The sequence below is a fragment of the Petaurus breviceps genome, unplaced genomic scaffold (assembly GCF_028583685.1).
Source record: "Petaurus breviceps papuanus isolate PSGF00001 unplaced genomic scaffold, PetGlider_PUasm1.0 91023, whole genome shotgun sequence".
Lineage (NCBI taxonomy): Eukaryota > Metazoa > Chordata > Mammalia > Diprotodontia > Petauridae > Petaurus > Petaurus breviceps.
Window position 1 is genome coordinate 7436812 of NW_027187398.1, and position 27606 is coordinate 7464417.

General features: G+C 43.7%; 1 protein-coding gene across 1 annotated transcript; it reads left to right on the forward strand.

Annotated features, from left to right (window-relative positions):
• The first annotated feature begins 6388 nt into the window (after positions 1-6388).
• On the forward strand, positions 6389-27396 carry CHRNB2 (cholinergic receptor nicotinic beta 2 subunit). Its single transcript, XM_069077914.1, has 6 exons — positions 6389-6708; positions 10505-10650; positions 10941-10985; positions 13815-13924; positions 15162-16146; positions 26080-27396. Exons 1-6 carry the CDS (start codon positions 6645-6647, stop codon positions 26248-26250), a joined length of 1521 nt encoding a protein of 506 aa, XP_068934015.1. The 5' UTR covers positions 6389-6644; the 3' UTR covers positions 26251-27396.
• The last annotated feature ends 210 nt before the right edge of the window (positions 27397-27606 follow it).

Genomic DNA, 27606 nt, shown 5'->3' on the forward strand with positions numbered 1-27606 from the left:
TGATGCCCTCGCACTGCCACCTCCGCCTCCTTTTTCTCCTGGATCCCCTTTCTTGCCACCCCACTTTCTGCATGTGACCCGACAGGGCAGTTTCCGGGCCACGCATTCCGTCCAGTTCCTCGAGCTCCCCTGTCACGTGACCGAGCCGCCGCGTGCTCACCGGGGGCAGCGTCCGCGAGCCTCTGTTGCCCTCGCTCCCCTTCCCCCACCTTCAGCCTTGTCCTTCCCCTGCTCTGCGGCGGCTCGGTGGAGGGGCTGGGCGCTGTCTGGGGCTGTAATCGCAGCCAGCGATTCTTTACTTTCCATGTCCCCATCCCCCTCCCCGTTCTTCCTCCCATCCCTCCCCCTGCCCTTGTGGTGGCCACCATTTGTATCTCGACCTCTCTGCATTAGACTTGGCCTCCTCCCCCCCCCCACCAGGCCCTAGAACGCCCCCCCCCCCCGCCCACCTAACCTTCTGCTTCCCCTTCCCCCTTCTCAATTCTATGGAGTTTATTTTTGGAGGGAGTGAGGAGGGGAGAAGGGGCAGGAGCTTATTACTCCCATTTTTTTTTTTTTTATGAGAAAGGCCAGGGGATGCTGACCTTCTTCCCCAAACCCTCTTGCGGGCGCAAGAAGGTGGAAAGCATCAGCGCCAAGAATCACCCACCCACATAACATCCCCTGACCTGGGGTCAGGTGGCAAACGCCATCTGGTCCTCAAGAGGCAAACTGGTCCTCTAGGAGGGCTGCGATCAGGTGGCAGCACCGCCGGCCATTCACTAGGTGTCGCCGTTGCGAAAGACAAAAGCTCGCGGCTGGCCCGCCGAGAAACGACAGCTGGTGGGCCCCCGTTCTGGTGGGTGGTAGAAGCTTAGCAGTTGTCCCGGGGCTTCTCCTCTGGGGGCCCAGGCCGGGCCCTGGCACATTGCACGGCACCTAGCACGTAGTAATCAATGCTTGCTGGATGAAGGAATACACCCGAGCTAAATCCCTGCCCCTGGTCCCCTCCGAAATTCTTCCCTACCGGACTACCTAGTAAATTAAATTCAACAAGCACTAATTAATAGCCTACTATGTGCCAGGCATAGTCCTCCGTGATAGTGATACAATGACAAATAAAAAAAATGCCTGCCCCCAAGGAACTTAAATTTTACTATAGGGAAACTATGTACACATGTAAAAAGAAAATTATGCAAAGTAAATACAAAGAAATGGGGGAGGGGTGAATAGCATTTAACAATTTAGTACTTTCTCCAGCATGGTGCAGGGGAGAGTGATTTGGAATGGGGGGGGGGGGGGGGGAAGGGGAAAGGGAGATTAATAAAATTTTTGTAAATGAAAAAAAAAAATAAAAAAAAAAAAAAAAAAATTGGGAGGGGTGGGGGAAAAGAGATTCATAAATTTAGATTTTCGCTGGGGGGGGGGGGGGGAGGGGGATTCGGAAGGGGGGGGGGGGGATGGGAAGGTGAAAGGGAGAGAGATTAAATTCTTGTCAATTGAAGAAAAAAATTAAAGAAAGAAAAATAGAATTGGACTGGATGTGAGGAAGCAGGACTCCTGACTGAGGAAGTCAGGTCTCAATTTTGTAATCTGTAAAATGAGGTGATTGACTAGATCCTATGAAATTGAACATTAAGCATTGTGTATAGCGTAGTCTGTGCAAAGAGGAAAAAGTGCCAGGCCTCAAGAAACTTACAATCTGCTAAGGAGATGGGACATGCTAAAGTAATATAAAGAAAAAAAAAAAACTGGAGACATAGGAGAAAGGAGAGAGTACAGTTATAAGAAGCAAAAAGCTAAACAAGTTCACATTTTGACTCACAAATTAAACTTTCAAGTAAGATATTTATATATTTAAAAGTTTGCAAAACCTTTCTTGTGCACTATCTAAGCTTCACAATAACCCTGTAAATTAGGTATTGTTATAACCCCAAATTTACAGGGGAGAAAAAAAGTATTGTAAAGACTTGCCTAGAATCATATACCTAGTTTTAATTGGCAGAGGCAGGCTTTAAACTTGGGGCTCTTGGAATTCAAGTGCAACATTCTTTTTACTACATCACACCACACCTCCCCTGTTTGATCCTTTTGATTTAAGGGGACTACTGTAAAATTCCTACTTCACTTTCACTTTTACCTAACCCTGTTTTCCATCTTTGTGCTCAGAATGCTCTTGCCTCTGAATCATTATCCACTTGTACTTGCCTGTCTTCTCTCTTTGACTAGAAAGAGAGCAGGAAAGAGTAGAGATTTGGGAGTTGGGGAGGAGGGATTTGTTGAAGTAAAGGTTCCACTTCCTCTCATGACAGAGCTGAGAAATTAGATCTAGAAAGAAAAGGCAAAAGAGCTGGGATAACTGTCCTGGAGAAGAGAAAGCTGAGAGAGAACTGAATAATTGCCATCAAAGTACTTGAGCAGGGGTGGGGAACCTGTCACCTCAAGGCCACATGTGGACCCCCAGGTCCTCAAGTTTGGCTGTTTGGATTTGTTCTGTGGAGTTTAGATTTGTTCTGGGAAGTTTGGGTTCAGTCAAAGGGCCGAACTTGAGGATCTAGGGGGCCACATGTGGCCTCAAGGCAGCAGGTTCCCCACCCTGGGCTTGAGTCAGTACCCATTTGTAAGTTATTCAGGACTCGGTGTTCCCACAGTTTTGTTAGGGCCCACTTTCAACTTGGGGATTCGGTTTAAGATAGACACATTTTTGACTCATTGCCAGGACTCTCTTGGCTTCTTCCATCTCTTGAGTGGTCACCTTGTCTTCCTTCCTCCCTCAATCAGGTTTCCTCCCTTTCTACCAGCCTCCTCCCCTATATATGTTGCCTTCCTCCACTAGAATGTAAGTTCCTTGAGGGTAGAGACTGTTTTGTTGGCTTTTATTTGTATCCCCAGTGCTTACCACACAGTAAGCACTCAATACATGCTCCATCCTCTGTCTTCTGTCATCTATCTGTAAACCCACACATGACAAACAAAACTCTGCACAATGACCTTAAATGAACATATGCCTCCTTATTTACTCAAAACAAATGAAAGTAGTATCTGGTTTTTGGTGAAAAGAGATCATTACATGAGGAATATAATTGTTTTAGGATCTTATAAGCCCAAGCTATAGGAAGATAAGTTTAAGGGAATCAATATGTTTAGCTTGGAGAAATGATGAGGAGTTGGGGCAGGGGAAGCATCATAATTATCTTAATATTTGAAGGGCTATCATGTGGAAGAAAGGTTAGCTTTATTTTAGTCAGATGGCAGGCCTAGGAGTTATGAGTATAAGTTACAGGGACTCATATTTCTGCAGCATGTGAGGAGAATCTTCCTAGCAACTATAGCTTATGCCAAAGTAGAATGACCTGTCCCGGGATGTCATTAGTTCCATATCACCGGAGGTTTTCAAGTAAAGGTTGGATTACCATTTGTTACGATGGTACAAGGGAATCCTGCTTATATTTACAGATTGATCTTCATCCATTCAAAGGCCTTTACTCAGTCTTATTCCCATGGCTTACCCCAATAGTCTTTTTTCCAGTCTGGACATTACAGATTTCTACTTTGTCATAAATCTCTTAATTATTCAGCCTTGTTCATGACTAAGTTCTCTAAGACATACACATCTGCACAGGCATATTAGCCTGTGCAAACATGTCTAGATATACACACACTTTTGTATATATTGGGACCCTGTCTTTGTGTTCTAGAACCCATACTACCGTATCACTGTTTTCCTCTCCCCAACAACTCCTACAACACTTAGGTTCTTCCTACCACATCCAACTCCAGGGATTTGGGGACATTTCCAAATGTTTTTAATCAACCAACGGATCAAAATGAAATTGGCCAAAGATTGATGGAGAGGCACATAGTAGGTATGAGCAGGCTTCGACACATTACAAATAGAGTGTGGTCAGTGGAAAGGACACTGGATTTGGAGTTAGTGGGATCAATGTATATCCCACTTCTACTAAGTACTACCTGTATGACATTTGGGCTGAGACACTTAATCTTATCTATAATATGAGGGGGTTGAAATAAAATTCTTTCTAGCTCTAGCTATGATTCTAAACTAATTATCAAAGAAAAATTGGCAAGAATTTTTTATAAAAAATGCATGAGTGAAAAAGGTATAGTCATATGGCAATAGCATAGGATAACATTGACAGCTCTATCTGTAGCCCTGTAATGTTAAAAATAAATCAAGATGGGCTCCCCAGCATTGTTGTGACCCCCTTGTGAGAAACACAAAAAAGAGTAGCACAGGATGGGCAAGTATGATTTGTGATTTATGTTATTGTAGAGCATGACCATATTCTTGAGATCACAGATCCATTTGACTATTTTAAAATTTAATTGACTCATGGAGGGAAAAAAATAAGAAACAACTGCCTACACTTAAGTGCCCAGCTTTCTGATTTAGCCTTCTAACACTCCACCTCAACCCCTCCTTGCAATCACAGTCTCTCTCTGTGACCCTTAAGAATATATATAGAATTCTGGGACATGATCAAGACCTTTTCCTAACCTGCCTCAAAACTTGATTCTTCCCTTTATTACCAGCTCTGTTTTTAAATCTGGCAGTCTTGTAGATCCTATCAGGAGCTGGGTGAGTGGGTCAGGCTACAGCTTCCCTAATGACTTTCTTTTGGCTAATGAATGTAAAATAGTGTAGTTCTGTTGTGGGAAACCTGTGGCCTTGAGGTTACATGTGGTCTTTTAAGTCCTTAAGTGTGGCCTTTTAGGTGCTTGGATAAGACCTTTTGACTGAGTCCAAGTTTTACAGAACAAATTCTTTTATTAAGGGGATTTGTTCTGTGAATTTGGATTGAATCCAGGGGCCACACTTGAGGACCTAGAGGGCCACATGAGGCCTCCAGGCTGCAGGTTCCTCACCCTTGGCATAGTTCATTCCCCTCTGGTCAGAGAAAGGGGAGGGATGTCTCTTAATTTCTTTTCTCTAGTCCTGTCTTTACCTGGAGGATGTCAGAGGTGGAGAGGAGAAAATGGCTGGTCATCCTGGCATAGGAAAACTAGGATTCAAATCTTAGCTCTTCCCTTACTAGCTTTTTTAACTTGAGCAAATTTACTTCTATAAGCTTTCATTTCTTCAACTGTAAAATGGGGATAAAAATGCATGTTTCATAGACTCATTGTGAGGTTCAATTGAGATAAAATACTTTGTAAGGTTTACAGCTATATAACTATAAGAGGAGGCAGTAATGATAATTATTCTTATTATCCTGTTCCCTCTTCACTGAATCTACCCATACTGCAGCTACCTTAGCTCCTCTGGGGCCTTGAAGGCCCCATTCTCCCAGTTAAGACCTAGTCTCTGTCTCCAAGTTCCTTAGGTACATTAGAAATTCTAAGCTAAGGGAAATAGGAATCATAGTACCCTGTCCTAAGATAACAGATCCCTTTATTTTTTCTACCTTTTAATTCCATCTTTATGTTCGGACCTGATTTTCCTCCTTTACACTGTTAGAGCGAGGCAGCAAACAGATCAAGGGCTTGGTTCTGAAGTAGTGAGATGAAGGAGTAGGTCATAGTTGAAGACTAGGAGGGCAAACCCCATTTCCTTCCCTTTCCCCTTTCCATCAAAAGCCAAAATGGGAGAATACTGTGTCTGGGGTTGAAGATAGGTGTTGGGATAGGAAGACTCCCAGCATTATTCTGAAAACTACTTACTTTTCAATGGTGATCCACAAGCCCTCTATGGTTTTGAGAAGCACTGTCCCCTCCTCCATTAAGTGAAAGTATGAACCACTTTCTTGCTGATCCCCCTCCGGCAAAGGGCCCCCAAACTGCAGGAGTATTTGGTTTTGGCGAGGGTTTCCATACTTTCCGTTTTTTCATTTCTCTCTCCCTCCCTGTTTTTCACCTGTCTCTCCCTTTGCTCATTCCCCTAATTTACCCACGACCACCACATTTTTAAAAGCCATGTCTGACCTACTTGGATTCGATAGCACTGCTTCCTGTTCTCCTCCTCTCTCCCCCACCTCCGCCCCCTAGCAGACTCTCCCGCGAGGTTGGGCAGGCAACATCAGAAGTAGGGAGGAGAATTCTGCTCTCAACCTCCACCACAGCCGAACTCCTCTTTCCCCTTCCCCCTCCCGCACCAGAGCAGAACAGATTCACATCAGGGCCCAAGAAAGACCCACTTTCCTATGTGGGAGTCCCGGGACTAGCAGTGAGGGTGGCTCCACCTCAATGGCAGAGACCCCTCCCTTATCTGGAGGGGAGGCAACGATTTTAGCTCACCCCATTCTATTCCTCTGCTAATCAAACTGTGGGATGCTCCTCTGATAGAGGCTAGGATCCCCCCAGGGAACAGCTAGGCTGAGATAAGCTAGGTTCCGGCCCCTCCCCCGAACCTTCCCCCCAGCCCCGCCCCCTGCGCCCCCGGATCTGTAGGGTCTGCAGAAGCATCAGTCACAGCGAGCAATAAACGAGGCAACAGCTGCAGTAACACGCGAAGAGACTCCTGTTCCATCTTCTTCTCCATCTCCATCTTCAGCTTCAGCTCCAGCCCCTCAACCCCGGTTCCGACACCACGGACAGCGCCCGGGCTTCAGTACCGCGGACAGCGCACCGCCCCACCCCCGCATTCCCCTGCGGGCTGCGGAGCAGTGAGCTAGCCTAGGGGGAGCAAGGTAAGCTATGCGGGCGGGATGCCCCGGCTCCCGCTCCCCATGGCGCTGCTCCTCAGCCTTGGCCTCTTCGGGCTGTTTCCAGGTAAGGACATTGAGCGGGCCAGATACATCCGAGGGGGTGGGAGTGGAGAAAGAGCTGTATACTCTTGGGAAGACCGGGATTCCGGGGAATTGGGGGAGACTGGGAAGGGGAGGGGCCCCAGAGAATGTAGGGGACAGGAGCGAGGAGAGGGACGTCTCAAGAACAAAAATGAGGTGGGGTATAATCTCGAAGCTCTCTTCCAAATGTAATATTGTGTGATTAGGACCATGGGGGGAGGGGAAGCGTGGAAGGAGAATGGGGGGGCGGGAAAGGTGGAGGATAGACTAGCAGGAGAAGGGCTCGTCACAAGGAGTGAAGAGAGGAACCTGAGATTTAGGGAGAGGGAAAGGAATCCTGTACCTGATATCATTTGACTAGTTATTTTAACCCCACAGGCAGCTCTTGAATTGGGTCACCATACAGAGATGAGAGGAAGAAGGGAGGGGATCTCCACCCTCTTAGTGGGAGACAGAAAATAGGTGGGAGATGGAAGAGGAAGGACGGTGGGGGCGTGGGAAAGGGGCGAGAAACATTGCTGTATCTCAATGTGTTGAGTGTACCGAAACAAATAAATGAACACGTATGTGTGATTCTGCTAGCAAACCGTGAGAGTGAGCAGGCACTTGGGGGGGGGGGGGGAGAGGAGCGGGGATTGTGAGGGTTAATGTTAGTGTATGACTGAAGGTTCATTTAGTTAGAGAAGAAAATGTGGTAACCAAGAGTGTATAGATGGTAGATAAAAGAACATGTAATCTTGTATTGTATGTGTGTCCCCAAGAAATGTCTGAATCTCGAACGAGAAGAAGGTCCTCCTGAATATGTTAAGCATGTGACCAGATATAGAGAAGCACAGAGAGCAAAGACACCAAGGCACCACAGCACACACAAAGACATAAACAGATAACAATAGGTAAACCCAGATAACTCATACTTAATATTGACCAACACAGATGCAGAGGACATACAGACACATGTTATCAGTACAGACAGCTGAGTTCTGAGGGCAAAAGGTGAAAAAGATGTGATAATCTGCTTTTTGCTGTCATCCCCAAGAAGTTGTGACTGATTTCTTCATAATACAGAAGAAAGGGAAATCTCAGTCATGTGTTCCAAGTTCTAATTCCACCTTTTGAGGAGAATAAGGAAAGATTGACACTGGTCCTCAAAGAATAGACCCTGCCACAGGGTCTTTAAGTCTGAGGGACACTCTTTTGTGTCCCTCAGTACAGGGGCCTCTTTTTTTGCAGGATGAATCTCAGTGTGTTGTCTTTTGTGGATTTTCCTACATGTTAAATTTTTTGTTATATACTTAATAGCAATTCTCAAAAATACAAATAAACAAAAATTCAAATTAAAATTAAAATCATAACAAACAACTTACATTTTGATAAAAGAAAAAATCTGTAAAATGATAATAACAACTTATTCAGCCTGCGTCTTCTTCCAATCTCTTTTCTATTTTCATATGTATAAAGTTTTGTTGCTTTTTTAAAAGCATAATCCTTGTCGATGGAGTGCTACCCTCTGTTTCTTTCACTTAATAGAACTTTGTATGTCCTTTCATATTTCTTTTTATTTATAATATGTTTCTATAGTGTTTTTAAGCTTACAAAGCAATTTGCTCATTACAACTTGATGAGATAGACTATATAAATATTATTTCCATTTTACAAATGAAGAAACTGAGGTAATGAGGGTAAGTGAATTACCCACAGTCACACATCCTGTAAATACGAGAGCTAGGATATTTACCACTATGTATTTATTTGTTTGATTGGATGGCTGGGTTTTTTGTTTGTTTTGGTTTTGGTTTTTTACCAGACCTGTGTTCTCTTTACCATTGCCAAAGGATACATTCTCTACAATTTATAGCCATAGGGAGTTGACTGAGGCACTAGAGGTTAAGTGGCTTGCTCAAGATTACATGACCACCATGTTTCAGAGGCAAGATTTGAACCCAGGTCTTCCTGAGAACCAGATTAACACCTCTATCCTGTTACAACATATTGCCTCTTATTTTTATGACCCATATCAATCAATCAAAAGGCATTTATTAAATGTCTACTATGTGTCATGCACAGGTAATCCATACTGATGTATTCTGTGGCATTGATATGCCACAATTTTTTTTCTAATATGATGTTTAGTTTGTTAAATTATGAATTATAAAATTATTATTATTATTAAAGCAATTGGGGTTAAGTAACTTGCTGAAGGTTACACGGCCAGTTATTTCTGGGTGTGGTGCTAAGTATCAGAGTCCGTATTTGATCCCAGGTCATCCCAACTCTGGAGCCCGTGCTCTTACTCACTGAGCCACCTGGCCGCCCCTGAATTATAAAATTGTTGACAAACATTTCCATATAGGAAGCTAGAAAAAAATGAGGATTACATGTGAAACTGTGACTCTATTGCATATAACTTGTTTTATTTTATTTTTTTTAAAGCAATCGGGGTTAAATAACTTGCTCAAGGTTACATGGCCAGTTATTTCTGGGTGTGGTGCAGAGTATCTGAGCCCGGATTTGATCTAGGTCATTCCAACACTGGAGCCCATGCTCTTACTGGCTGAGCCACCTGGCCACCCCTAAGCAATTGGGGTTAAGTAACTTGCTCAAGGTTACACGGTCAGGTGTTTCTGGGTGGGTGCTAAGTGTCTGAGCCCGGGATTCGATCTCCAGGTCTTCTCAACACTGGAGCCAGTGCTCTTACTCGCTGTGCTACCTGGCCGCCCCATATAACTTGTTTTAGACAAATCTATATTAAATTAAAATTTAATTAGCTTAAATTTAATTAAATCTATATTAAATTTGCCAGCATTGCTCTGTTGACTGTATCCCCTTCTGAACTTCCTTCTGTTCTCTTCTGTTTTATCTTTAATATGTTTCATTGTTATTTTCTTCTTTTTGTTGTATCACCAGAACTAGCCCCCTCACCCTCTCCTCACCTCTCCCTTCTCTAATTAAACCCTCATTTATGATAAGAGATTAGTAAAGCAAAGGAAATTTGTGTTATATTGATTGTAGCTGAAAAATATGTCTCATTCTACATCTACATACAGTCCATTGCTAAGAGGTGGGAGGCATGCTTTCACCATTAGATATACTAACACTTATTTAGCCCTTTCTTATTCATGAATACTTTGGTTCCATATTTTTGGCTATTACAAATAAAACAAATATATATGTATATATATACATATACATACACATATGCATATATATTTATAATAGATCTTTTTTCAACAGAAATCTGAACTCAGGTTGTTGGATTCATAGAGGCAGCACTGGGAGAATAAATAGAGGATGTCCTTAAAGTCAGAAAGGCCTGCTTTCAAGCCCTGCTTCTGAAGCACATTGTCTATGTGACCCTGGGCAAAGTCACTTGACCTTTTAGTGCCCCAGGTACCTCCCTAAGATTCTGAGTTACAGATAGGTTGCCAATCTGCATGCAGAAAGGAAGTTTGCCATATCAGTGAAATCATGGGTCCAACCCTGACCCCCTGCCTTCTCCACCAAAAAAATAATCTCATGATATAGTCTAGTAGTAGGATCAAAGGACAGAATCTTTTTTGTAAGTGTAAGTTTCCAGATTGCTCTCCAAAGAGACCGCATCAATTCATAATTCCACCAACATTGTAATAAAACATCTGTTTCCACAGCTCCACAAACATCTCTGCCTACCTTGGCATCCTGTCTGTTACTTGAGGAGGGTGTCCCAAAATGCCTTGAGGGGGTTAATCCATTTGACTAGCTCTTCTTACCCCCTTTTGGCACTTTCCCTTCCTCTATCCCAGGGGTCCTGGCTACAGACACAGAGGAAAGGTTGGTGGAGCATCTCCTGGACCCTGCCCGCTACAACAAGCTCATTCGACCAGCCACCAATGGCTCTGAGCTGGTGACTGTACAGCTCACAGTATCGCTAGCCCAACTCATTAGTGTGGTAAGTTAGAAGTAATCTCAGCATCCTGGCCCTTCAAGCCCACCTTTGTGCTCCTGAATTCCCTTGGATAAGAGGGTGGAGTCTCACCTGATAAAATCTAACCCACTAGTATGATTTGTGTATGTGTGTGCATACAGCTCCCACATATGTCTCCTTTCTGGGGAGTTCTCCTGGGTACATGAAATTAGCTGGTCTTTTCTACTTGCTCCTCAGGCCTATGTGTATTTACTTGGGAGGGAGTATTTAAGAGGTCGGGCTAGAATACTCATCAAGGGCTCCCTCTGTTTTAGCATGAACGGGAGCAGATCATGACCACCAATGTCTGGCTGACTCAGGTGAGTGACCTAATAATCTCCTCTCAGCGCCCTTATCCTTTTCAGACTCTGTGTCTCCTTCCATTTATTCTTTCCTCCTATGGTCACTTTTTTTTGGTCCTACTTCTCTAACCATTATCAAAATTACCTTCTGCCCTCATACCTCTCAAAATACTTTTTAAAATTCTCTAATATATTTCTTTTATGATATTGTGTATTGTCTGAGTCATTCATTGAGCTCCATGGGGGCAGGGACCCTGTCTTATCTCAATTTTGCATTTCTCCTAGTGCCTGTCACAGTGTTGTGTACACTTATTGAATGAAAGCGTCTCCTCCAAGCCTGTCTTATGGGCTCTTTTTCTCATAGTTTATATTTGACCCTGGAGTTGATAGAGAGCCCCTGGAGTTTATTGAATAAGTGAGTGACATGGGCGGATCTTCCCTTTAGAAAGATTGATAGCTGAATAGAGGATGGAGAGGAATGGGGAGAGCCTTGAGGTAGGCAGGCTATTGTAAGAGTCTACCTATGATGAGGGCCTGCACCAGGTTGGTGGCAGGATCAGAGGAGAGAAGGATATATGGGGAGGGGGAGGGGAACTTACAGCCCCCAGGGCACTTGTGGCCCTCTAGGTTCTCAAGTGTGGCCTTTTGACTTTATAGAACAAATCCTCCTAATAAAAGGATTTGTTTTGTAAAACTTGGATTCAGTCAAAAGCTCCCCCCCCCCCCCATATTATGAAGGTAAGATTGGATTGACAGGTCTTGGCAAGAGAATGGATGTGTGTGTGTGTGGGGGGGGGGTGAGAATGGGGAGTTAGGGTTGACACCTAGGATGTGAATCTGAGTGAATAGGAAGATAATGATACCCTCAGCAGTGACAGCTCCCTGTATAAACTCATAAGGGGGGAGGGTTTGAGGGGAAGAAGAATGAATTCAGCTTTGGATATTGTTGAATTTTCTATGTTTCGGGGACATCCAGTTTTATATGTCTAATAGACAGTTGGAGATGTAAGTCTGGAGGTTAGGACTAGAGAAGCAGACTAGGAATCATTAGCAGAGAGGCAATAATTGAATACATGGAACCTGAAGAGATGGCTAAGTGAAATAGGAGAGAGGAAAAAGAGAAGAGGGCCCAGGAAGTACTCTTGGGGATAGCTACCTTTAGTAAGCATGACCTGGATAGCGGTGGAGAGTCTGCAGTCTCAAGGTCACATGTGGCCTTCTAGGTCCTCAGGTGCAGCCTTTTAATTGAGTCCAAGTTTTACAGAACAAATCCTTTTATTATGGAATTTGTTCTGTGAAGTTTGGATTCAGTCAAAGGGTCACACTTGAGGACCTAGAGGGCCACATGTGGCCTTGATGCTGAAGATTCAGCAAAGAAGACTGAGGAGTGGTCGGACAAGCAGTAGGAGAATCAGGGTAGGATATTATCACAGAAACCTAGAGAAAAGAAGATTGTTGTTGTTTGTCCTCTGTTCTCCAAGAGGACGATGACATCAGGAAGATGATGTCATGACTTACAAGTGGATTAGTTTTAAGTGAGGGAGGGCTGTGCAAGGTCACCAGCCTTACTCTCTCTCCTGGAGCCATCTAGGTCCAGTGGCAAGCTATAGATCAGGACTCAGTGGGAGACCTTGGCCTTTTTAAGTTAAGATCTTTCCCAGTGTTATGAGCTGCAGAGAACTCGAGAAGTATGAGGACTGAGAAAAGGCCATGGGATTTGGTAACTTTGGAGAGAGAAATTTTTGAAGAGGTTACCCATAAAGAGGGTTAGGGTTGCTCTGGAGACCCCAAAATACCAACATGCTGGGTCCTGCTGAATGAATGCGACTCAAGTCTTCTCAGCCAAAGAAAAGTAAAGTATTAAAAATTTCCTTGTATTAGACACAGTTAAGTCTGTGTTAGGTCATTCTATGGAGCTCTCACAGATATGGAGACAAGATGGAATCTTATATACAGAAGGCTGTGGGAGGAATGTAGGGGTGGTCTAGAGGAGGAGTTTGGGGAGGGTCTTCAGGAGGAGTTAATGAGGTCAATGAGTAATTAAGGGTGGGAAGTTGCTGGAGGCTACCTGGAGCCAACAGACTATGGTGGGCTAGGCCAGTTCAAGGGTGTATTGATATTTTGATAGGCTTAAGGGTGGGAAATCTAGTAAAAGGGGTTTAGGCTCAGCCACAACATAAGGCTTATAGGGCATGAAAATGCCTCATCAAATGAGACATTTAATGACAATCAAATGAGATTTAATCAGAGTTCAAGGGAGGTTCCCCGAGCATCAAGGACTCAAGGAGAGCTGGAGGGGGCTCCCAGAACCCATACCTCATCAGTTTTAGTTGAATGCTGAGGTCAGAAGCCAGACTGTAGAGAGATGCAAATAGAGTTTGAGGAAAGGAAGTACCTATTGTAGATGGCCTTCTCAAGGAATTTAACCATAGCAGGTAGGGATTTATTGCTAGTGGGGATGGATGGACCAAGTAGGGATTTTTTTGAGGATGGGAGAAACATGACTATATTTATAGGCAGGGGGGAAGCAGCCAGAAGATAGGGAGAGACTGAATAGAAGTGAAAGGGTAGGAATGATGGAAGGGGAAATCTGCTAGACAATGTGAGGTGGAATGGGATTCATTGTTTATTTAGAATGTTTTGCCTTGGTAAGTAGAAGGGCCACCTCTACATTCGAGATAAAGAGGAAGGGGATAATGGCAGAAGGCATCTTTGGTGATGTAGCTTTTTCCTACTCCTTCCCCTTCTTTTCCTATATTTCTCATCAGCCTCTAGTTTCTTCCCCAATTCTTTCTGTTATGGGATGACCACTCTTTCCCTGGTCACTTCTCTGGCATCTCTTCTCAGGAGTGGGAAGATTACCGGCTTACCTGGAAACCAGAAGAATTTGACAACATGAAGAAAGTTCGGCTCCCTTCCAAGCACATCTGGCTTCCAGATGTTGTTCTCTACAACAAGTATGTAGCCCTTGAGCAATGGGGGAGAGAAGGAGGATGTCAGTGGGACGGTCAGTTGAGTTAGAAATTAAAAAACAAACAAACAACTAGTTCAAGGTAGATGAAGGGAAAGGAACATAAATTCACCAGCAAATAGACAGTGACACAGACAAGCAAACAGGGATAGATCAATTGACAAATGAGATCATTCGAGCTGCTACTCTGACCCCCTATAGTCAAGAATGATTCCTTGTGACTCATAGAGCTGGAAGGGACTTTACTCATTATACAGTATACAGTTTAACACTCTCCGTCCCCTTACCCCTCCTTTTGTAGACAAAAAACAAAACAAAATGGGAATTAGTAGTAGGAGCAAAATTAGAATCCAGATCTCCTAAACTCCAAGGCTGGCACTGATGTGTTGAGGTGGAAGGAGAGAAACTGTTCAAAAGAAATGCTTGTCTGTTAACTAGGTTGCTTTACTTGGAGGCAGGGTTTCATCAGGTGTCAGGGGTGGGAAACAAAGGACCTTTGGAGGTCCCTTCTTCTCCCATCAAAGAATCTGTCCCCTGTGCAGGGGCAAGAATTACAGTTCTCTAAGTTCATCCTTCCCCATCTCCCAAACTGACTGAACCCCCCCCCCCCCATTTGGGGTCTCCTGTCTCACCTCAGATTTTAATCCACTTTGCTCACTCTTTCAAGCTTGCTCCACTTCAATCTAAGAATTACCTGCACCTACCCTTAATCCTCTTTCACTTTTGAAAGTTCCCACAGGCTATTTTCTCTGCTTTAGATAAGCTCCCTTGGCTTCATTTTCTTTCAGTTATATCCTCCCCTCTCACATGAGGGCTCAAACACACACACCACACACACACACACACACACACACACACACACACACTTACACACATTTTCTTAATCCTGTTCCCCTTTCCTTCCCTTCAAAGAACATTCCTAAGACTGATTACTGGTCTTTGTTCCCCCTCCTTTCCACTTTCCTATTCTTTCCTATTCCCTCAACTAATGTTGAGAACACCATCTGGCTGAATCATCTGCTCTTGTCTCTGTTGACATCTGTGCCTTGGAGCATGAGTGTGGTGATGGTTTCTTATATCCCTCATAAGACTAACTTCCTGAGTACAGGAACTGAATCTTCTTCTCCCTCTAGATGTTCAATTTATGTTACTGAGAACAGGGTGGGTCCCTGAAGAAATGAGACGTGACTGATTTCCCCTCATCTTCCTCAATCCTCTTGCAGTGCTGATGGTGTGTATGAGGTCTCCTTCTACTCCAATGCTGTGGTTTCCTATGATGGCAGCATCTTCTGGCTTCCACCTGCCATCTACAAGAGTGCCTGCAAGATTGAGGTCAAGCATTTCCCCTTTGACCAGCAGAACTGCACCATGAAGTTCCGTTCCTGGACCTATGACCGCACAGAAATTGACTTGGTACTGAAGAGTGAGGTTGCCAACTTGGATGATTTTACACCCAGTGGTGAATGGGATATTGTAGCCTTGCCTGGGAGGCGGAATGAGAATCCAGATGACTCCACTTATGTGGACATCACATATGACTTCATCATCCGCCGCAAGCCTCTCTTCTACACTATCAACCTCATCATTCCTTGCATCCTCATCACCTCCCTGGCCATCCTGGTCTTCTACTTGCCTTCTGACTGTGGTGAAAAGATGACACTCTGCATTTCTGTCCTGCTGGCTCTCACTGTCTTTCTCCTGCTCATCTCCAAGATTGTCCCACCCACCTCACTGGATGTGCCGCTGGTCGGCAAGTACCTCATGTTCACCATGGTCCTGGTGACTTTCTCCATTGTCACCAGTGTCTGTGTCCTCAATGTGCACCACCGATCACCTACCACCCACACCATGGCCCCTTGGGTCAAAGTTGTCTTCTTGGAGAAGCTACCTGCTGTCCTTTTCATGAAACAGCCTCGCCAGAACTGTGCCCGGCAGCGGCTAAGGCAACGAAGGCGGCAGCGGGAGCAGGAAGGTGGTGGGGGGCTCTTCTTCCGAGATGCCCCAGGGGTCAATTCCTGTACTTGCTTTGTCAACCAGGCCTCTGTCAAGGAGTTTGGTGGAGTTTTTGGGGCTGAATCAGCTGAGTCGGCCAATGGCTTCCGAGGGCGAGCTGGCCCTGTTGGGCCATGTGGCTGTGGGCTCAAGGAGGCAGTAGATGGTGTGCGCTTCATTGCTGATCACATGAGGAGTGAGGACGATGACCAAAGCGTGAGTGTGTGGGGATCGGAAGAGGGCTGGAGGAGTAGAGGTCCTCCATTGGCAAGTGGGGGATAGAAGAAGTATGACAGGGTCGGGGGCTTGCAGGTGCCCTAATAACTTGGTATATAAATTATTTGGTCAAATTTCTTTGGCACTTATAAGATACATTATAGGTTATACTGGGCAATTGGATATGTGCATGTATGTGTGTATGTATATGTATATGCATATACATATATGTATATACATACACATATAAAAGTAACTATCCCTATCCTCAAGAAGGTCAGAATATTAGGGTACAATCAACAGAAATGGAAATAATGCTGGATGGAGTCAGAGGTACTTGGTTTGAATCTGAGCTCTGATACCTTCTACCTGGATGACCTTGGGCAAGTCACTGATCTTGAGGCCTCACCTGTAAAATGAGGGGTTTGGAGCAAATGGTATCTGAGGTCCCTTTAAGCTCTAAATCTGTGAACCTATGAAATATGTAACGACAAAATTTATAAATGTACAGGGAAGGGCAGGACAAAAAGTGGGCCAGAGATCACACTGAGATTTTGAAGTTGAAAGGGACCTTGAAGGCTATCTGGTCCAAAGCTTTCATTTTACAGATGCAGAATCTGAGGGGCAGAGAAGGGACAGGATTTGTCCAAAGCTACATGGTTAGCTGGTGGTAGAGCCAAACTCTGAACCCGGGCTTCTGTCTCTGTACCCAGTGCCTCACCTACTCTGCCACCATCCTGGTTGGTAAGCAAGGTTAGTTTGGAATGGCTTTCTTCAGAGGTCAGCCCTTGAATTCTGATTGATGCAGAATTATCTTGCTGCTCCCCAAATATCTGTATCCATGAAGAAGCAACAATGAGATGAGATGGTTTAAGTTGGGGAAAAGGAAAGAGAGAGGGAGAAAGCAGTTTTCTAGAATGCAGTGTGGTCATCTTACCCACCTCTCTTGGCAAGTGAAATCTGTCTCCCCCTTCCTTCAGCAAGGTGGTTCAGTGGATAGAGGGATGGGGCCTGGAGTCAGACAGACTCATCTGCTTTCATTCAAATTTGGCCTCAGACACTTTTTTTTTTGCTTTTTGGAGGGCAATTGGGGTTAGGTGACTTGCCCAAGGTCACACGGCTAGTATTTGTGGTAAGTGTCTGAGGCTGGATTTGAACTCAGGTCCTCCTGACTCCAGGGCTGGTGCTCTATTCACTTCGCCACCTAGCCACTCCCCCTCAGACACTTATTAGCTGTGTGACCCTGGACAAATCACTTAATCCCATTTGCCTCAGTCCCCTCATCTGTTAAATGAGCTGGAGAAGGAAATGGCAAAACACCCTTAGTATCTTTGCCGAGAAAACCCCAAATGGGTCACAAAGAGTCGGACATGGCTGCAATGACTGAATAACACCTCCAAGAGCAGGATGGAGATTCTGTACTTTCTGTGCTTTACTGGATATAAAATAAAAGAGAGTCTTGGAAAGAATGGGTGGTAGGAATCTCCTGAGGCGCATCCCCTCTAGGAAAGGCCCACTCCTGGCTCTGCTAGAAAAGGGCATCTCCCCAAATATACCTTTTCTATTCAACTGGCTACCCAGGATAGCAGCCTTATGAAATATTTATGGCAGGGACCTTGAGGGTGAAGCAAGGATGTTGGTTGCTGGTTAGGCATTTTTCATCTTTTTCCTCTGCCCTTACCCTTCATCTCTCACTGAGTTTGTACTATTCTTGGAACTTTCTTCTGCAAAGGCATTTTCAATCCTAGGATCTCAGGGGAGATGGATTCGGTTTTGCTGATGCAATCACTTGGAGAACCTTCTTCACATTCTCCTGCATTAAGCCTGCTCTCCCAGCCTGGCCTCTTAGCTCCATCTTTTAAAGCTCAAAGAATTTGTAGCTGGAAGGAAGAGATCATCTAATCGAAATGACTCCCTCCCCTTTTTTTAACAAAGGAAGAAACTGAGGCCAAGAGAGAGTAAGTGACAAGGTTATATAGGAAGTAAGTGCTATAGTCAAGATTCAAACCAAGGGACCCTTTCCAAATCCAGTGTTCTCATTACACCACACTGTCCATAATCTTGCTATGGGTCAGCCTGTCCATATCATAGCCTTCTCTTTCAGTTCCATGTTGTAACTTGGCTGATCTTGGTCCAAGATTGAGCCAGCTGCCATGGGAACTGGAAATGTTTCCACCTAACTAATGCCATTGGGATGGAGAATTGGGGGTGGGATGGGAAGGTATACACTCCATGAGTTTGTGGTTTCTGGAGTCACTGGGCTTCAGATTTTTAGGCAACTGACCATTGGGAGAATGACAGACAGAGGGAGGGAACATTTATTAAGCTCTTGCCATATGGCCTGAGCCATTTGCCTGGGGATAAACATAGTAATAATAACAATAATAGCCAATGCTTATATTCATTCATTCAGTCATGTCTGACTCTTTGTGACCTGTGGGCCATACCATGCCAATGCTGCCTATAGATTTTCTTGGCAAAGCTACTGGAGTGGTTTGTCATTTCCTTCTCCATTGAATTGAGGCAAACAGAGGTAAGTGACTTGCCCAGGGTCACATAGCTAGTAAGTGAAGCCAGATTTGAATTCAAGTCTTCCTGACTTCAGATCCAGTGTTCTATCCACTGAGCCACCTAGCTACCTCCAACATCTACAGACACTTTACTAAGAGCTTTATAATTATAATCTCATTTGAACCCCACAATAATCCTGGGATGTAGAATACTATTATTGTCCCCATTTTACAAATGAGGAAATTGAGTCAAATAGAGATTAAGTGACTTGTCCAGAGGCAACAGACTTGCTAAGTGACTCACATAGCTAGTGTCAGAGGCCAGATTTGAACTCAGGTCTTCCTGACTTTAGGTTTAGTGCTCTATCCTCTGTGCTACCTAGCTGCCTCAGTGCAAGAGTAAGGTCCAGTGTTTCCTTAACGTCTTTTTCACAAGGAGCAGTTAATGATGAAAAGGGCAAAAAATTGTGTTTTTGCTAGTGTGAGAGAAGGTTAGGTGAGCTGGCGAAACCAAGGAAGAAGTGAGTGTCTCACACATTTAGAGGTATGAGGTCCCTCCACAGTGTCAGTAGTGACTAGACCTCACTTGCAGCACATAGAGGGTGCTTCCTAAACAAGCATGATAGTCCCAGACCATGAGGATCTTTCTTTCTACTGGGAGCTGGAAAGAGGCAAGGTACACTCGGCAGCACCTTCTCCATGATGTAGAGAGGTCTGGAAAATGGCTCCTAGGCCTGTCTACCCCCACGCCCTGGCAAGATAAGCCAAAAGGTCACCTGTCAGAAGCAAGGGAATCAGGGGCAGAGTACTGCCCTCCTGGTGGGGAGGAAGTGAGAGGGCATTGATGAATAGTCAGGTGAGATAAATCTTTCAGGTAGGCTATGTCAGTGCCTTGGGAAAGCCCAGAGCTTGGGACCTAAGAAGGAGTTATGGATTTTAGTGGACCACAAGCTTCATATGAGGCAACAGTGAGACCAGGTTGACAAAAGGGCTAATGTAATTTTCGACTGCTTTAACAGAGGCAGAGAGGACAGTACTGGTACTAAGTCATGCCAAGTAAGGCTGACTTTTTTTTCTAAGAGAACTTGATGTAGTAGAAAGAACACTAGACTTGTATTCAGGAAGACCTAAGTTCAGGTGCTGCCTCAGACACTTTTGCTGGGAGACCCTGCCTGGGCAAGTCACTGAACCTCACCTTACCTCCAGTGCCTCATCTGTAAAATGGGGATGATAATGGTATCCAACTCAGAGATAATATTTGTCAAGCACCTTGTAAACCTTATTGTTGCTGTGGCCTTAAATGAAAACAGAAGATACAGGAAATCTGCACCTAAATGAAAAGATGGCTCACAAGCTCTCCTTTGGAAGGCAAATGAAGGACTTGACAGAATTGGTGTCATCTTGTGTAGAAAGACAAGAAATATCACTTGAGATATCACTTAGTCACTTTGTATCACTGTGGATAGAACATTGGACTTGGAGTCAGGAAGATGGATTCAAATCCTGTCTAAGGGACTTACTAGGTATGTGACTCTGGGCAAGTTATATCATCATCATCATCATCATCATCATCATCGTCATCATTGTCGTCATCATCATCATAGCTATCACAATAATAATAGTAATAACAATAATAATAGTTAACATTTATGTGGCACTTACTATACGCCAAACACTGTGCTAAATGCTTTACAATTATTATCTCATTAGATCCTAACAGTAACCCTGGGAGGTAAGGACTATTATTCCCATTTAGGTTTTTGAGTTTCCTTATCTATAAAATAAGGAAGCTTGGACTTGATAACTCCCAAGATCCCTTCCAGCTCTAAATATATCATTCTATGGTCCTTTGAAGGAGGGAAAGGAAGAGAATAAGCATTATACAGCACCTACTGTGTGCCAGGCCCCATACTATGTTCTTTATAAATGTTATCTCTTTTGATCCTCACAACAACACTGCAAAGTAGGTACTGTTATTGTCCCCATTTTGCAGCTGAGAAAACTGAGGCAACATAGGTTAAATGGCTTGCTGAGGTCACACAGCTAGTGTCTAAGGCTAGATTTGAACTCAGGTCTTTCTGACTCCAGGTCCAACACTTTATCTATTGAGTCACTCAGTACTCAAAAGATAACTAGTACTCAGTAAGTGGTTTCAATGCAAAAGTGGGCATAGAAAGACAGTGAAAAATATGTAGGAAAAATGACTCCAGATCAAGAAATCAAGGGGCTAAAGGCTTTTAGGGACACAAAAGCCTCATATATGATATATGTGTATGTTTACATCCACACATATCTATACACACGTGTACACACATATATGTATACATGCACACATATCTATGTGTGTATGTTTATATGGAATTTGTTCAAGAAGAGAATCATTATGCACTAGACATGGCAAGCACTGAGTAATATTTTTTTTAAAAAGAAGTTTTTGTTGTTGAATTATTTTTCAGTTGTGTGTCACTCTTTGTGACCCCATTTGGGGTTTTCTTCTCAAAGATACTAGAGTGTTTTGCTATTTCCTTCTCTAGCTCATTTTACAGATGAGGAAATTGAGGCAAACAGGGTTAAGTGACCTGCCCAAGGTCACACAGCTAGTAAGTGTCTGAGGCCAGATTTGACCTCAGGTCTTCTTGACTCCAGGCCCAGCGCTCTATCCACTGTGCCACCTAACTGCTCATCAAAAAGAAATTAATTATGTCTCAAACATAAAACAACTGGTTGTCAATGTAGTAATCTTTCAAAATTAGCTACTTATGAAGGACTTCTTAGACCAAAGATGAAAAATCAATGCCAAATTAGAAAGCAAAAGAACAAAAATTAGAAGATATGGCATGTAATCAAAATAGCTCTAATCTGAACTACTTAATCTATTGATGTGAACTGGATACAGCAACAATCACTGACATATACTATCACTATTTCTGAAAGAAGTCTAAGTAATATGAAGCCATTGCCACAATGAATAGGCCAAAAGAGCCTAGAAACTGTCTCAGTTGGCAAATGCTTGAATTCCATGCTAACCAGAGAGACAGGGAGGGCAAAGGCAATGCCAATTTAGAATATTTACTCATTTATGCATCTAATAGAGAAGGACGGCAGAAGACCAGGAGCAGTAGCCTCTCATAAAACAGGAGGATGGGAGAGGGAAGACCAAGCTAATAAAAAACTCGCTATGGGGTCCTAAATGAGCCAGATCATCTCAAAAACACTGAAGGATGAAATTGGAAAAAGGACAAGAGGCAGCAATTGAAAAGATCTCTCAAGATTTCTTTAACAAGCCATATTTTCCATCAATGACAGTGAGATGATGACTTTTGGAATCCCAATGAGCTATACAAAGAAGCAGAAATGGCACCAAAGAAAATAAAGGCAGGAATACCAGGCCAAAGAGACACAGAGTGGGTCCGCCCTGGAGCAGACATGACTTTGAGGGTGTCAAGGGATTGATTCTCAAAAGATTTGAAAAAGAAACCAAATGACTGGAAAAAATCATGAACGTTATTACTATCAAAATGGGGGGAACTGTAAGAATAGCATTTATTGCCAGTTTGTATCTCTACATCTCCATCTCCACAAACTCTTCAGAGAATCCTTTATAACTGTATCATGAACATCTTTGGTAAAAATATGAGAAGGGAATATGTAGGCTTTCAGAAACAATATTCTACAGAGGACCACATCTTTACAGTCACAAATTAACCAAAAGATACAGAGAATATGGAGATGGAAATGGCAAACTACTTCAGTATTTTGGGCAGCAAGGTGGTACAGTGGATAGATTGCCAGGTTTGGAGCCAGGAAGACATCCTCCTGAATTCAAATCAGTCTCAGACACTTACTAGCTGTGTGACTCTGGGCAAGTCATTTCACCCTGTTTGCTCAGCTTCTTCATCTATAAATTGAACTGAAGAAGGACATGGTAAACCCCTCCAATATCTTTGCCAAGAAAACCCCAAATGGGATCACAAAGAGTTGGCCATGACTGAAAAACAACTGAACAACAGAAAATATAAGATGACACTATATTTATTGTTTGTTATATTATTGAGACAGCAAAATGCAGTCCTAAAGGTTCTTATTCAACAAGGTGCTTCCAATAAGATCATGCAAAATACCTTTAAAGATGTGAGATGATTGTATTTGAGCATCTCCTATTATTATTAAAACAACAATAATACTAGCTAGCATGTGCAGCTTAAAGGTTTGCAAAGTACTTTACAAATATTAACTCATTCTTCCAACAACCTGGGAGGTAGGTACTATTATTATCCCCATTTTAGAGATGAGGAAACCAAGGTGCATATTAAGTGCCCAGGGTCACACAGCTAGATCTGAAGCTGAATTGTCAGGTCTTATTGATTCCAGGTTCAGGCTTCTCTTTATTATGCCATCTAGCTACTTATTATTACTATCAAGTATCAAGACATAAAGCAGGTAGAGATGTTTGCCATTGTCAAAGAGGATGCCCAGGACAGTCTATATGGATAAGAGATTCCTGATATATTTAGATATTCTAGTTTGTGAATGACATTGTACTTGTTGTAACGTCCAGACCATTGCATAGCCTCTTAAATGAGATCCAGATCATTCAGGATGTCAGCTTAACTATCCACACAAGAAAAACCAAATGGATGAAGAATGCCTATTAACCAGACTATGACATGCAACCCATAGATCTGGTTCATCACTATATATAACTTGGATAGACACTACCAATTGAAAATGAATAGGCTCTAGGACTGAACAAGAGAAAACAACATGCTGAATTGCATGAAGAAAATGAACAGTGTTTTTGATGACTACAAGATTCTCCCTGAAACAAAAATCTTACCTTTTAAAAACAGTAGTATTCTTCCAGTGATGCTATATGGCTGTGAATTGTGGGAATAACACAATCTCAAAAAAGTGAAGCAAACCTTTTTTGTGTATTATGGGCCGCTTTGCCAGTCCAGTGAAGCCTATGGACATCATCTTGGAATAATATTTTTAATGCAAAAAATATATGGAATTTCAAAGTAACCTAATTGTATATATAACACAGTTATCAGGATGGATTTTTAATGGACTGATGGTTAAGGATCCCTGATCTCTAGATGTGATGGGGGAGGGAGGGAGGGCTCCCTATCACTTGAAGTCTTTGAATGGAAGCTGGATGACCACTTGTGAGGGATATTGTAGAGATTCCTTTTTTGCTAGGGGAAGACTAAGTAATTGATGAGATCCTCTCTAGCTGGGGAGAGAGAGAGTCTTGGCTCTCAAACCTCGCTGTGGACTAGCCACCCCTGGAGCCGAGAGCTCAGGCTAACAGCTCTCTTCATCTCTAATTATTTTTCAATGGTGCACATCTGGGATACTGCCAGTGAAGTGCAAGTTATAATAATAAAGGACATCTGAAATTTATATAGGCTTTTCCATTTTACAAAGTACTCTTATGTATGTAGTTTCATTTGATCTGCACAATAACCCTGAGATAGGCAAGGCAGGGATTGTATTCCTGATGAAGAAGTAGAGATTTGGAAAAATGAGGTGACTTGTCCAAGTTCACACAACTAGTGTGTAGGATATCCAGGTTTTAAAACCAGATCTTCTACCTCCACGTCCAAGGTTCAAGGACATGATAGCTATATTCCTTCATGAACTGAACCAACATTAAACCAGGCCTAGGGTGAGACAATGTGGGCAGCTGCCTGGGGAATAACATGTTGGGAGCATAAGGGACACTTTTTTTTTGGAGAGGGGAAGGCAAGGCAATTGGGGTTAAGTGACCTGCCCATGGGTCTCACAGCTAATAAGTGTGTCAAGTGTCTGAGGCTGGATTTGAACTCAGCTCCTCCTGACTCCAGGGCTGGTACTTTATTCACTGGAGCCACCTAGCTGCCCAAGGGACACTTTTAAAGGTTGTTCGTTTGTTTCTTGGAGGCAATCAAGGTTAAGTAACTTGCCCAGGGTCACTTAACTAGTAACTATCTGAGGTCTGATTTGAATTTAGGTCCTCCTAACGACAGGGCCTATCCATTGCACCACCTAGCTACCCCTAAAGCTTACTTTTTACAAATGCACATATCAACAACTCCTCATTTCCTCTTTCCATGACCAGTAGTAGGTCCTTATTTTTCCAAGTCAAATCATACGTGTTGTGGCAAAAACACACTCTGGACAACACATGAGAGCCCATTATTTTCCGTTTGCTCAGGTCACAAATGCATCAGACTGGCTCTGACCAGACTGATGAGAGCTGGAGGAATGAGTTGTGGGAAAAACAGTTCCAGTGAAGGTCAGGGCTGAGAAGGGGAAACGATGGTCATCCTGCTTCATCACCAAAGCATCATGGTAGTTGGAGGACCTGAATTTGAATCCTGCTTCTGCTCACTTGTGTGAACTTAAGCAAATCTGCTTATTTTTCCAGGACTCTTTTTCCTTAGATATAAATAGAAGTATGTATGTATGTATGTATATATATATATATATATATATAACTAGATGTCTTAGGTTCCTCTCCAGCTCTAAATCTAAAATAATAGCTAACACTTGAAGGTTTCCAAAATGCTTTATATTATAATATAAATTATATTAAATCATGTGATTTATACATGATTTCGTTTGATGCTCACAAGAACCCTGAGTAGGTGTTATTGTTTTCACTTTACATTTGAGGAAGCAGACTCACAGTGGTCCGATGACTTGTACATGGTCACAGAATCAGCGTCAGGATTAGATCCCAGATCCTTCTGACTCCAAGCCCAACACTCTTTCCCTCTATGATGCTACTATAGGGTGGACTAGCAGCACTTGATGTGGAATCAAAGGTCCTGGGTTTCACTCTTGACTTGCATAATCTTGGACAAATTGCTTCAAACCTCTCTGGGTTCCTCATGGGTATAGATGTGGAGGTTGGACTAGATGACCCTCTTCCTAAGGTCCTGTCCTGCTCTAACCCTGACCTTGGATGCCCCTTTAAGCTTCAAATTTCTGTGATTCTAATGGATTGGTTAAGCCACTCAGACCATCTATGTGGCTCCACAAAATGTGACTTCACTTTTAGAAAATAAACAAACCAAGACCCACCTGCTGCCCATTGTGGGAAATGGCCCTGTTTTGTGGAGTAGGAAGTAGATGTGATGTCAGGAGATCTAGGCTTAAATTCTATCTCTGACACTGACTGACAAGTAAGTCCCTTGATACCAAGGAGCTAAAAGGAAAGTGCTTTGTAAACCTTAAGGCTCTCTACAATCATCATTATTATTTCTATCAATTTATTATTTATTATCATCACTGTTATTTTTTTTATCAGAGGCAGAGCCTGGGTGCCAAGCCTCTTATATGGTAGAAGGCAGGGAGGTGTCCTCACCCACCACTCATACCTCTTCCATCATGTAGCTGACCCTCTGCCCTCCCCCTTCTCTCTTTCTTCACCCAGGTGAGTGAGGACTGGAAGTATGTTGCTATGGTGATTGACCGCTTGTTCCTCTGGATCTTTGTCTTTGTCTGTATCTTTGGCACCATCGGCATGTTTCTGCAGCCGCTTTTCCAGAACTACGCCACCAACACCTTCCTTCACCTGGCCCACCCGGCTTCCAGCTCCAAGTGAGATCACTGCCCGTCCGGCCCCCAAACCTCCGCCACGTCAGCCCATCCATGATGGAGGACCCATGGTAGTGGGGGTGGGGGTGGGGGGTTGGCTGCAGACAGGGAAGAGTGGGAGTGAGGAGCTCCCCTCCAGAGACTCATGCTCTCCCTTTTGCCAAGCACTCTTGGAAGCTCCTCATCCTCCCAGGCTTAACCTCCAAGCTGCTTATGGAACTTGGCTGGTTCGGGCCTCCCCTTTGGTCTCCCTCACATTTTGTTTCTCTGGGGCCCTGAAAACAGCTAGTGGTAAGAAATGCCAGTTGAGAAATAGAGGAACAGAGATGGCAGGAGAGGAATGGACTGAAAATCAGAACCCCTCTTGGGAGTTTTCAAGACAAAGAAATGAAAAGGCCTGGAGTCTGAAAGAAGAAGCCTCATGCTCCTTCCCAAAATAAGTTGTCTCCAGATCATGTGAAAAACAGGGTGAGGATGGATTGAAGGGGAGAAAGAAGAGAGAAGTGTACAGATACAAGCAGGCTTTCCTGGTTCTTGGTTAGGTTGCCCAAATGGTAGGTAGCTCCAGAGAGTAGGGAATAGGGACTAGAATCTGTGCAGCCCTCTTTTCGGAGAACAGACTACTTACTGCTGCTGAGGTTAGCTGTAGGGATTACAAACTGGGTCTAAGGGACCTCTGTGTGCCCTTAGTTTGATACACAAAGCCCATGCTGGAGCGCATTTCTGACCATCCCCCTCCCGCTACTTTCCCTTTTGTAGAGAGAGAAAGTTTTGGGCGCCATCCCACTCTTTGCTTTCTGGGCCCTCTCAGTTTCTGGAATGACAGAAACTTTGACCCTACCTTCTGGCTTGTCACATATGCCCAATTTGTCACTTCAATCATCTTCATATACCTTACTCTGCCTCAGGATGGAAGAAATATGAGGGGATGGCTTGGATGGGCTGATCTTACAAAGGCAATCTGGGTACATTTCTAGAATTCCAGGGTCCCAGAAGGAGTATTTAGGGGCTAAGGTTACTGATGTTGCCTCCTCAACTGAAAATGTACAGAAAGTACAAGTATCTCACAGTTAATCTCTGACAAACTTTTTCCAGGAGGCTGGATTGAGTCTTTTGATTAAAGTGACCAAATTTCTTGGTCCTTTTCACCTCATGTAAACCTAGTCTCAGCTTCTTGTTGAGGATCTGAGAGCAGGGAACCAGGAGGGAGGAGAGGGGGAGGAGAGCAGGACCTCTTCATTTCATCTTCTAGCTCTGCCTCCCTCCCTTCTAACTACACCTGACCTCATCTCCTGGTGGGACTTTGAGAAGGCTGGGCAGCCCTGCTTTCTCCCCTGGAAGGCGGGAGCCTGCTGATCCTGCC